At 44.0% G+C, this 11,220-nt stretch overlaps 2 protein-coding genes across 2 annotated transcripts; both read left to right on the forward strand.

Moving 5' to 3' along the window:
* Positions 1 to 3,083: 3,083 nt before the first annotated feature.
* LOC149402730 (uncharacterized) lies at positions 3,084 to 4,231 on the forward strand. The gene is made up of 2 exons (XM_089608507.1): positions 3,084 to 3,327; positions 3,390 to 4,231. Exons 1-2 carry the CDS (start codon positions 3,084 to 3,086, stop codon positions 4,229 to 4,231), a joined length of 1,086 nt encoding a protein of 361 aa, XP_089464633.1.
* Positions 4,232 to 6,511: 2,280 nt separating this feature from the next.
* Positions 6,512 to 7,573, forward strand: LOC149402731 (cytosolic sulfotransferase 12-like). The gene has a single exon (XM_089609704.1). It carries the CDS (start codon positions 6,551 to 6,553, stop codon positions 7,538 to 7,540), a length of 990 nt encoding a protein of 329 aa, XP_089465830.1. The 5' UTR covers positions 6,512 to 6,550; the 3' UTR covers positions 7,541 to 7,573.
* Positions 7,574 to 11,220: the final 3,647 nt, after the last annotated feature.

Here is an 11,220-nt window from a genome sequence, read left to right on the forward strand (position 1 = left end):
TATTCCCTATGGAACTCACAATATCTAGATCGATCGCGAGTCGCGGGATCCTTGTTCATTGGAGCCGGGGGCATGAACTTGTCACGTGCCAGAGCCAGGATTCGTTCTGGCACCGTGTTCAGCGGCGTGAACGACGAGTACCCTTTGAATTTTCCGCAAGTCGCGGCTTCTGGGGTACAGGGGGTTGGTTATTAGAAACCTGGTTTCCCTTGTTTCGCCTTTTACGAGGCTCGTTTTGCTCGTGGCTAGGTTTTTCCCGACGTCGAGAACTCTGATTGTTACTCTTGCGGCCGTCGAGGTAATCTTCGACTCCCATGAAGGTCTTAGCCCGAGTCATTAACTCGGCCATGGTCGAAGGGACACGGCCGACGACTGACTTAAGGAAGTCACTTGTGCGCAGGCCTTCTATGATAGTGGCAATTGCGTCACCGTCGTCAAAGCGGTCGACCTTGTTCGACTCTTCAGTGAATCGGGCGAGGTATCGTCTAAGAGACTCGCCACTCTCTTGCCTGATTGACCACAGGTACATCTTGGTCTTCTTTTGGACCATAGATGTAGCGAACCGTGCTAGGAACATGTCCTTCAGGTCTTTGAATGAATGGATGCTTCTTGGCCTTAAGTTTTTGAACCACTCAAAACCGGGTCCGGCGAGGGTTAAACTAAAAGCTTGGCACATGGCGCCAGGAGAAACACCTTGCATTGTCATCCAGGTTTCATAGTGCTGGATGTGGTAAGCAGGGTCTGCTTTCCCATCATAGGGAGTGAGGTTCGAGAGTTTGAAATTTCCCGTACAAACCTCAGCCAGTATCTGAGCCGTGAAAGGCGAGGAGTTCTCCTCAACGACCCCATAGGTGCTTCCACCTACTCCGTATTCTCGGAGATCTCGTACCTCATTTCGAAGATTGTGGATCATAGTGACCACATCGAGATCGGTTGTCGGAGTAAACCCCTGTTCGGGAGGAGTCACCTGTCGCCTTTCGTTAGACCCCTGACCTGTGCGGCGGTTCCCGTTAGTTGGGGCTACCAGCGGGACGTTGGGTCTAGAGCTTAGTCGCTCTCTCAGATCATTGCCACGCCCAATGCGTTGAGCAATGAGGTGGTCCCTAAGATCAGGCTTCGTCTGCGACGGCGCGCTCTCCGCGTGCCCTAAATTTCCGCAACATTCTCCCTTTGACCTAGTCGGTCGAGGGCCGAACGTCGGGAATTCCCCTCTTGAGAAGCTGTCGGCGCGTCGCCTGTCCGGGGTAGGGGATTTGATGGACTGGCTTCAAACACGGCGGGGGGTTCCCCGTCCTTCGTGAGAGAAGTCTCGATATCCTTCGACTCACCAGTACCCTCGTAATCAGGGTCGCGGTCGCGGCTTTCCTCGTTGAGGTTCTCAGGATCCCCGTTGGGGATTACCGTGTCACGCACAAGTTGCTTCGCAGCCAGTCGGCTGTGGTACCTTGCGCTCCTCGCCTTTAGTCGGCGGATACTCTCCTCCAACTCCATGATGCGGTTGTCCCGGCTATCAGGAGACGTAGATGGTGAGCGGGTCGAGCTCTTTTCATGGAGTGACTCTTCGTCACCATGCGCTCGGGAGCGCAAGAAGTACTTTTTGGTCCCAGTGACGTTATCGGGGTTGTTAACGCCCTCAGAACGTACGGGTGGTTGACTACTCATATTTTCTCAAGTTCGAGAAATTTGAGTTTGTAGAAGAAAAGAAGAAGATGAACAGAAGGGATTTCGAGCTGAACAGGTCGGGAAGTCCCCTCCTTCTAGCGCCAAAATCTGGTCGCACGAAAATGAACAACTATTGAAAACCTCGGGCGGTTCGATCCACGGCCGGACCAAGTGATCGCACCCGGGCCAGGAGTGTGAACTCGAAAGTCTCGAGTTAGGTTTTCCCCGATCAACCCGCCTCTCGGGAGAGGTAGGGGTGAGGAGGAGGAGTGACCGTGCCTTGGTTGTCGGCTGCCTACGTACCCGTGCGTGGGATCAGGTCAGAACGTAGTTCAGGCGTGTAAGACGCAATATGAGGCGTAGAACCTTGGTGGAGAAGCGTACTCAACGAAGGAGACGGGGCACGAGGGTTCCTCGTTAGCGTCTCAGAACCTCAGAGATCGCGTACGCGTCTAGCGTGTTAGACGCGCAGGGGAACTCTAGTCGAGAACCCTAGGGGTGTGCTTGAGCACCGGGGGGCGTTCGGTCAGAGGAGGCAACGTCCAGGAAGTTCCCGTGAGTGCTTCGGAACCTTTGAGAACGAGAGAGACTAGTGAGAATGCTTCAGGCCAAATATGGCATCAAGAGAAGCAGAGAAGAGTGAGAAATCGAGCGTATCGATCGGCGATGATGGGATGGCTTCCCCCTCAGTGAAAGGGGGTTTATATAGGTGTTTGGGGACCCTAAGGGGGTCCTTTGGCGTCCATGTGGGACTAGGAATGCGCCCCTTTTCAAGAGGAGGCGCACAAAGGAGCAGCGGCACACCATGCGCAGCGCGCGACCCGCGGCGCGCAGCCCTGCCGGTCGCGGCACGCGCCGGGCTTCGTCTTTCCGGGCTTTTCGCGATCGTCTCGCTTCCGGGCCCGTTGAGCTATTGTGGACTTTGTATTTCGGGTTTATGACACAAATATTTTGTCGACGGATAGGGCTCAAGCTGAGGCTCGATTCGAGGAACGATGCTCGACTCGAGGAGACCGTCTCAAGGCTCGACTCGAGGAGCGAGGCTCGACTCGAGGGGCGAAGCACGACTCAATGAGACTGATTCAAGGCTCAACTCGAGGAGCGAGGCTCGACTCGAGGAGACTGATTCAAGGCTCAACTCGAGGAGCGAGGCCCGACTCGAGAAGACTGAACCAAGTCTCAACTCGAGGGGTGAGGCTCGACTCGAGGAGCCGACTCAAGTCTCGACTCGAGGGGTTCCGCTCAACTCAAAGAGTCAAGAGTTTGGGGCGAGGATTTGAAGGCTTGCCACTCTTCTGGACCTTCGGCCTGACCATCGGCCCTTTGAGCGACGTGCCTTCTCGGCGTCTCGGGTTTTCCGAAAACGACCGACAACAGAACAAGTTGTTGATGAGTCTGTTGAGACTGAAGAAGATGCTCCTATGGTGTCTCTCGCTCTTGGAAACAAGAGGTCTGTGGGGGGTCAGAAGCTTCCCAGGAATGTTCCGACGGCTCCTTTGGACAATGTCTCCTTCTACAAGGAAGATGGAGTCCTCAAATGGCGCTTTGTGTATCATCGTGTCATTTCCCTTAAGAAGGAGTTATCTGCTGAGGCTCAGAAGATTGATGTGGTCATGGAAATCTTGCACGATGCTGATCTACTCAAGACCTCACCAATATTGGGGTGTACTACCCCACTTTGGTAGTAGAGTTCATCGTCAATATCTCTTTGACTTTTGATACACCAGATGATCCTGAGTACAAGAAGGTCTTCGTTAGAGGCCACTGCTTTGACTTCTCCCTTGATGCGATCAACAACTATCGTGGAAGAGGAAAGATCACCACAGCTGATCGTATTCCCTCCTTGGACACCATTGCCAAGGAAATCTCTGGGGATGTGGGGAAGGTTTGGCCTTCCATGGGGATAATGGGTTCCTCATATTTGTCGACTAAATACTCAGTGTTGTATCGGATTGGCATCGCCAATTGGGCTCCCTCCTCGCACGGCTTCAGTATCATGTCTGAGCTCGCCTGTTTGATCTTTCAAATAGGTACTCTCTCGTCCTTTGACTTCAGAGTTTTTGTTGTTGATCACTTGGAAAAACATGCCAAGTCCTACGCCGTGAAGCTGCCTATTGGGTTTCCACCTCTCATCACCAGTGTTCTGCTCAAGCAAAACTCGAACATCTTGCGTAGCTCTAACGTGGCAGGGAAAAGGCCAAGTGTTCTCACCTTCAGTCACAAGCTTTTCGAAGGGAAGCATGCTCGTGACCTTGTCAGACCATCTGTCGCGACATCTGTCGCCTCTGGCAGCTTGTTGAAGATGGGCTCTGTTTCTGATGAGGTGCAAAGGAACGTCCTGAAGGAACTTTGTGAGGAAATTGATGTCCTCAAGAAGACCATTGAGACCCGCTCTCTCACAGGAAATCCGTCTCTGAGGGTCTTGTGCGAGATATTACTTCTTTCTCCCGGTAAGGATGGCACCTCTACCTCCCAGCAAAGAGCCGACAAGGAAGGTGATGACTCTGATGATGAAGAAGGTGAAGTCTCTGGTGAAAGTGAGTCTGAAGAGGCCGAAGAATTAGAATGAAGACATCTCTACTTAGTCTTCTGCTTCTGACATGTGTGTTTGTTTTGGGTCTGTAACTATCATATTTTTATCTACTGGCTATTTTTCCTTGACTACTTTATGATCAGCCAACTTTTTCTACGGTATGCTATATGTTTCAGACTATGTTATGATATATTTTGGATATCTATCTGTTGCTTTCAGTTCTCTCTCTCTGTGTTCAGATTTTTTTTCCTCCCTTTGTCATGGTCGATCCTTGCCTTTGGTATGTTTTTGTGGAAATCAGAGGGAGAGGCGTCATGAGGGTCATTTATTTTGACGCTCTTTTCCGGTCATGATGCTTGGTTGAGAACTGCTCTAAAAGTGCTTGCCTAAAAAATAGCCAAAGGGGGAGATTGTTGTCACCTTATAAGTTGGCTTTATTTTTTAGCGCAAGTTGTAAGGTAAGATGTCGGTCATCATGCTCCAGCTTCTATTGAGACATCATTCCTCTTGTGCGCAGACTGCTATTCTGGCAAGTTTCTGGTTTTACCAGATTGCCTCGCTGGTGACTTTATTGAGTGATATTCTTGCGAGTATGGGTAAGGAAAAACCCTAGATTCACTTCCCGATTTGTATGACTGCTATAAAAGCCGAGCGCTCCCCCCTTAGCAGCCTTGACGCTTTTGACAAAACAATTAGGGTTCATAGACGTGCAAGATTGGCGGATTGAAAAACTAGTTGGATTGTGTTGAGCGGTGTCATTCATCAAATATTGTTCGAGAATATTGAGTGTTTGAGTGATTTGGGTTATGTGTTTATGTGTGATTGAAGATTAACGTGCGATTGAATACTGATGTCGTCCAAGCATAGGCGTGTGCTTGAAGAGTGGAATTGAGAGGGGTCTCAAATTCAGGGGGAGTCCCTGCACTTGGTAATCACTTGTGGTAATAGTTTCTAGGGTTTTGATTTGTAGTTGTAATCATATAAGACATTGGTTGTACTATTGACTACTGTATAGTGAATTCATTTCCACTGGCTGAGAAACCCCAGACGTAGATGACATTGCACCGAACCGGATAACCATATTGTGTGTCCTTTCGTTATCGCACTTTTTGTTGAATATCCATTATTTATGTTTAAACAAGTTGTCGGACACACTGTCGATACATTGTGTGCGATATCTTATCTTCGTGATTAAACAAAATGCTCTCTTAAAAGAAAAAAGAAAGAGAGAGAAAAAAACGCCGCCTATAGATTCAAAGAGGAAAGACTCTTAGTACTTGCAAATCGGGTATTGGTTGTGATTTTATCGCAATTATTAGATGCATGAATTTTGACTTACTAGATTTAAATATAAGCCAAGTAAATTAATGAAATTTACTTTTTAGTTATTACACATGCACTGTGGTCCTCAATAATCGACACCTTGTTTGTGGAGTACAAAAAATAGTTTTGGTAGACTCGCCAGCTCATGTTCTTTGGAAAGTTGAGCAGATTTATAAAGTACAAAAAACTCGAACAGCTATGTCCGTAGAGATAGCACAATAGAATAAAGGAAAAATGGTACAAAATTATTTGAAACTAATTGATTAGCAAAATAACTAAAATTTCAATTTTTCAATAAAACAATAAAATTTATGTTTTCAAATCTTTTTCAACAACCAAGATAAATATTTTTGACGATTATTATAAATAATTTATCACTTTTAAAAAATTTAATCTTGAAATAAATTTTTTTTTTGAAAATACACATTTTGACTTTTTCACTAAATTAAGATAAACTTTAACTATTTTCCGAATACATTGAATATCTAATTACATCACCACATCAAATAATGTTGCGATTGTTAAAATAATGAGACTTGGTGAGAGTCATGATGAAATTCTTTGATACTCTGAACAAATAATTAGACCGAATATCAACAAGAATAAAAATTTGGACAAAATTATCACCAAGTCATGTTTCTATTCTTTTATTAACGATATAATCACAAATATTCAATATCTTATCATACTGTCATAAAATTACAGCATCATCATCATCATAAAGTCATCATAATTATGTCAAACATAATTTTATGTCATATTTTTTATCTTTGTGATGATTAACTCAGTAGTTTGGTTAGAGACATAAGATAGAATCTTATAATAATATAATGAGTTTTTCTACTCATTAGCTTTTATTTATTTTTTATCCTATCCATTTGTATCGCAGAAAATTACTTTACAGTTTCTATTGGCTTTTTTTTTTTTTTTTGCATAATTTCTATTGGGTATTATCTATAATAAGAAATAAAACCTAGCTAGCCATATACACTATAGTTGCACTAACATATCTCAAAATCTCCAATAACAACGATGGCCAGTTCTACCCTTAAACTCGATCCCTTGGAGAAGCCCAAGTACTTGCAACAAGACCAAATCTCCGAAGAGTTCAAAGACCAAGTTCTATCTATGCCGAGAGCAAAAGGCTGGGTCGTCGCTGATCTCCATCAATACCAAGGCTTTTGGCACACCACAACGCAGGTCCAAGGAGCTCTCTCATGCCAGAAGAGCTTCCAGTCACTCGACTCCGATATCATCCTCAGCACGAGCCCCAAATCCGGCACCACGTGGCTCAAGGCCATCGCTTTCTCTCTCCTCAACCGAAGACCGGCTATCGGAAAACCACACCCTTTGCTGTCCCAAAACCCTCACTCCCTCGTGCCCTTCTTGGAGCTCGGTCACCACGTCAGCGACGGCGACGGTGATCGCCACCCCAGGCTTCTCGGGACCCACCTGCCTTTCGCCTCTCTCCCTGACTCGGTTAAGATCTCGGCCTCGAAGATCGTCTACCTCTGCCGAAACCCTAAGGACATATTCGTGTCTTTTTACCACTTCACCAACAAGCTGAGACCCGAGGGCTCGGGGGAGAACCCAATGGAGGAGTGCTTCGACAAGTTCTGCGGCGGAGTGAGCATTTACGGCCCGTTTTGGGACCATTTCTTGGGCTATTGGAAGGAGAGCTTGGACAGGCCAGAGAAAGTCATGTTCTTGAGGTTTGAGGACATGAAGAGAAACCCTAGCTTTCACGTCAAAAATTTGGCCGAGTTCATTGGATGCCCTTTCACCAAGGAAGAGGAGGACGATGGTGAGGTCGAGAATGTTTTGAAGCTGTGTAGCTTTGAGAGTCTCAGCAATTTGGAGGTGAACAAGACCGGGAAGCTTTCATCCGGCGAGGCCAATCGGACGTTTTTCCGGCGCGGCGAGGTCGGAGATTGGCATAACCATCTGACGCCCGAGATGGCTGAGAAGTTAGACTCCATTGTTGAGGAAAAGTTACATGTTTTTGGGTTGAAATTTGATTAACTTTTGTGTCATGATTGAAATTTATTATTATTATTTATTTTTTTTTTTGTTTTGTGTCATAAAATTAGCTGGCTACCATTTGAATTCACTAGGACAAATTACAATTTCATCACAATTACTCAAAATTAATCAAATAACCTAAAGTAATCAAAACCAAATAACCTAAACATGTTACTAAACTAATTAAGCAATAAATTAACATTTACAATTAATTAGAGAACTAATTAAACACTAACATTATGTAGAACTAAACTGATATATATATATATATATATATATATATATATATATATATATTAACTAACCTATCGAGCGAGAGAGGGAGAGCTTTGGCTTGTCCGCGTGGAGGTCGGATTCCTGTTACACGCTTCGGATTCCTGTTTCGCATGATTCTCGTCAGTATTTTTCAAAAATTCATAACTAATTCAAAACTCAATGGATTTTTATGCGCTTGGTCAATTTAGAAAGCCAATAAAGCCTACTATCCAAGTAAATTAACAATAAAATTAATCTCGAACTACAGCAGGCTGTACACGTCCAGTTATAAGACAGAAATTCTGGAAATCGAACCAACAATTTCAGTTTCGACACAAGGTAAAGAACATATCATAACTTCGGCTACACAGCTCGAAATCCAACGATTCTAGTTTCATAACGAGACTTACTTCCATACCTTTCCAATGAGATGTTACATGAAATATTTGAATGAAAAAAACTATCTCAAAAACAGCCCGCAATTCATTGTCGCTGTTCTGGAAATTTCAAAATCGCAACTTTGAATCACTGGTTTCAAAAATTCATATCTCATTCAATATCTGATGGATTTTTGGGTTCTTAGATGTTTTAGATAGCCCATAAAGCCTACTATCCAGGAAAATTAACAACAAAATTAATCTCGAACAATTACAAGGTTGTCCACGTCCGTTTATCACACTAAAATTCTGGAAATTGGACGAACGAGAAATAAGAAATAAAGAATTACCTTTGTGTCGGCCGAGGATAGGAGGAGCTTCGGGTGCGGCTGGGCGGCCTTGCGACGGTGCTGATGCTCCAGCGAGAGGACGACGGCATGGAGCGTTAGCGTGAGGACGGCGTGAGGATTGCGAGAGGAGAGGCTGTGGCCGGAGAGGACGGCGTGGCTGGAGAGGAGATGCTGTGGCCGGAGAGGACGGCGTGGCCGGAGAGACTGTGGAAGAAGAGGTAGCCGGAGAGGAGGTGGATTTTGTAACCGAAGAGGTGAGCGCGGAGTAGTGGCGGAGGTGGATGGCCAGAGAGGTGGAGAGGTTCGGCCGAAATGAGGAAGTTTTCTTCTTTTTTTCTGTCGTTTTGCAGGTGGAGGCCGAAATGAGGAGAATGGGCGAGGAAGAAGAAGTTAAATGCGTGAACTGACCTAATATTTGGATGCGACAAAGTCGCATCCAAAGCTATAGATATAAGCTCTAGATATAAGCTCTAGATATAGGAGAATGGGAAATACATACCGCTAAAAAATTTGACTTTCGGATGCGACTTTGTCGCATCCCAAAGTCGAATCAAAGCATTGGATGCGACTAGTTGCATTCAAACTTATACACTCTTACTTAATTGAGCGAGATTTTTTTGATTCACGGTGACTCCATTGGATGCGACTAGTCACATCCAAAAGTGTATTCGATGTAAGTTTTGGATGCGACTAGTCGCATCCAATATTCGTCCGCTTCCAAAAATATTTTTTTTGTAGTAGTGATTATGTGTCACGTGTGAAAAATATCAACCACGAATGGAGTACAAGTTTTCATGGGACGTGTGTTTTCCTGAAACATGTTCTTCGTCCAAGTCGAAGTCTTCGTTCGAATCGTCATTTTCGTCACATCGGCATCCTTCGTCATAGACGCTACTAGGTCAATCTCCTCATCAATATTATGTGGCTCTGCCACGTCATAATCCTCGACATCTTTCGGATAGAGAGATTTGCTAATCTCTGTCTCTAGCAATGTGTAAATTTTGTTCTCTGCGGCTCGTGCTCTCAGCATCTGAAGAACGCCCAACTACAATTTTTTGTTTTGTTAATATTTCAAAGTTAGTGACATAAACGTTTTTAAGTTAAAAGTAGTTACCGTTTTTTACTGAGAATCTTCTCGATGTCTGTGCTCATAATGACTACGCCGCTGAACCTTGAATGCATCATCGGCACTTGATTATCGATGCTAGAACCGAATTGTAATTCGATCTCGGAGATAGCCTCGTACTCTGATGCAGGGCAAACTGGGCTACAGTTTCAAGAATGTTGGGATCACCGAAACGGACAAAAGAGTAGTGTGTTCTGAGTGGAATCGACCTAGTAAACAAGACTCACAAAGTTGGGTCTCGGGATTTAAGCCAAATTCTGACGTTTAGGCTTTCAAAATGACGTTTGTGTTCTTCTCAATTTACTTAATTCTAGTTTTTATTATTGTGTTAAGTAGATTTAATTTGATCTATTAATATTCAGTTTTGGATTATGAAAATCTCTTGATGCATCTATAAATCTTGAGCACCTATTTTGTAAAAAATAGATTATGAATGAAAAAAATTAAAACATTTGTGTTTTTATCCCCAAATTCGTGTGTTCTTGTGAGGACCCGATTTGGTGCCCAAGATCTAGTATTCGTGAGCGAATCAATAGGTGGAGGAAGGTTCTTCGATTGGGTATTTGTGCATCGAATCAACAATCGTAGTCCATTTATCTCATCAACAAAAAATTTTGCTGCATCAGTTGGTATCAAAGCCGAAGATGATCGTGAATCATGCAACTTTTTGCTGGATTTATTGATGATGACTTCATGTCACGCGTGTTCAAGATTGACAACGAAGAAGATGAAGAATATTTCTTCGAGGTAATCGGTGATCCGATCTACGATGAAAGCGATGATGAATAAGAAATCATTGGTGAGCATTTGAGCAGCCAAATTTTTAATGAAATAGAGACAAAAGAAGAAGTGAAGATAACATTCATCTCAATGATCAATCAAGCTCATGGAGTTCACGAAGACTTTATTAATATGTCCAGTTTATTTGAGGTGGAGCTTCGATCTCTGGAGTTCATCAAGAAAATCCTTCTCCTTCCACAACACCTGAAGATGCATCGAATTCGGGGACGAATTATGTCAAACACGGGGAGAATGACAGGGAAAACTGGGCTACAGTTTCAAGAATGTTGGGATCACCGAAACGGACAAAAGAGTAGTGTGTTCTGAGTGGAATCGACCTAGTAAACAAGACTCACAAAGTTGGGTCTCGGGATTTAAGCCAAATTCTGACGTTTAGGCTTTCAAAATGACGTTTGTGTTCTTCTCAATTTACTTAAGTCTAGTTTTTATTATTGTGTTAAGTAGATTTAATTTGATCTATTAATATTCAGTTTTGGATTATGAAAAATCTCTTGATGCATCTATAAATCTTGAGCACCTATTTTGTAAAAAAAATAGATTATGAATGATAAAAAAAAATTAAAACATTTGTGTTTTTATCCCCAAATTCGTGTGTTCTTGTGAGGACTCGATTTGATGCCCGAGACCTAGTATTCGTGAGCGAATCAATAGGTGGAGGAAGGTTCTTCGATTGGGTATTCGTGCGTCGAATCAATAATCGTAGTCCATTTATCTCATCAACAAAAAATTCCGCTGCATCAGTTGGTATCAGAGCCGAAGATGATCGTGAAT

The sequence above is a fragment of the Urtica dioica genome, chromosome 3 (genome assembly GCF_054948205.1).
Source record: "Urtica dioica subsp. dioica isolate 48M chromosome 3, U.dioica_male_clone48M_v1_H2, whole genome shotgun sequence".
Classification (NCBI taxonomy): domain Eukaryota; kingdom Viridiplantae; phylum Streptophyta; class Magnoliopsida; order Rosales; family Urticaceae; genus Urtica; species Urtica dioica.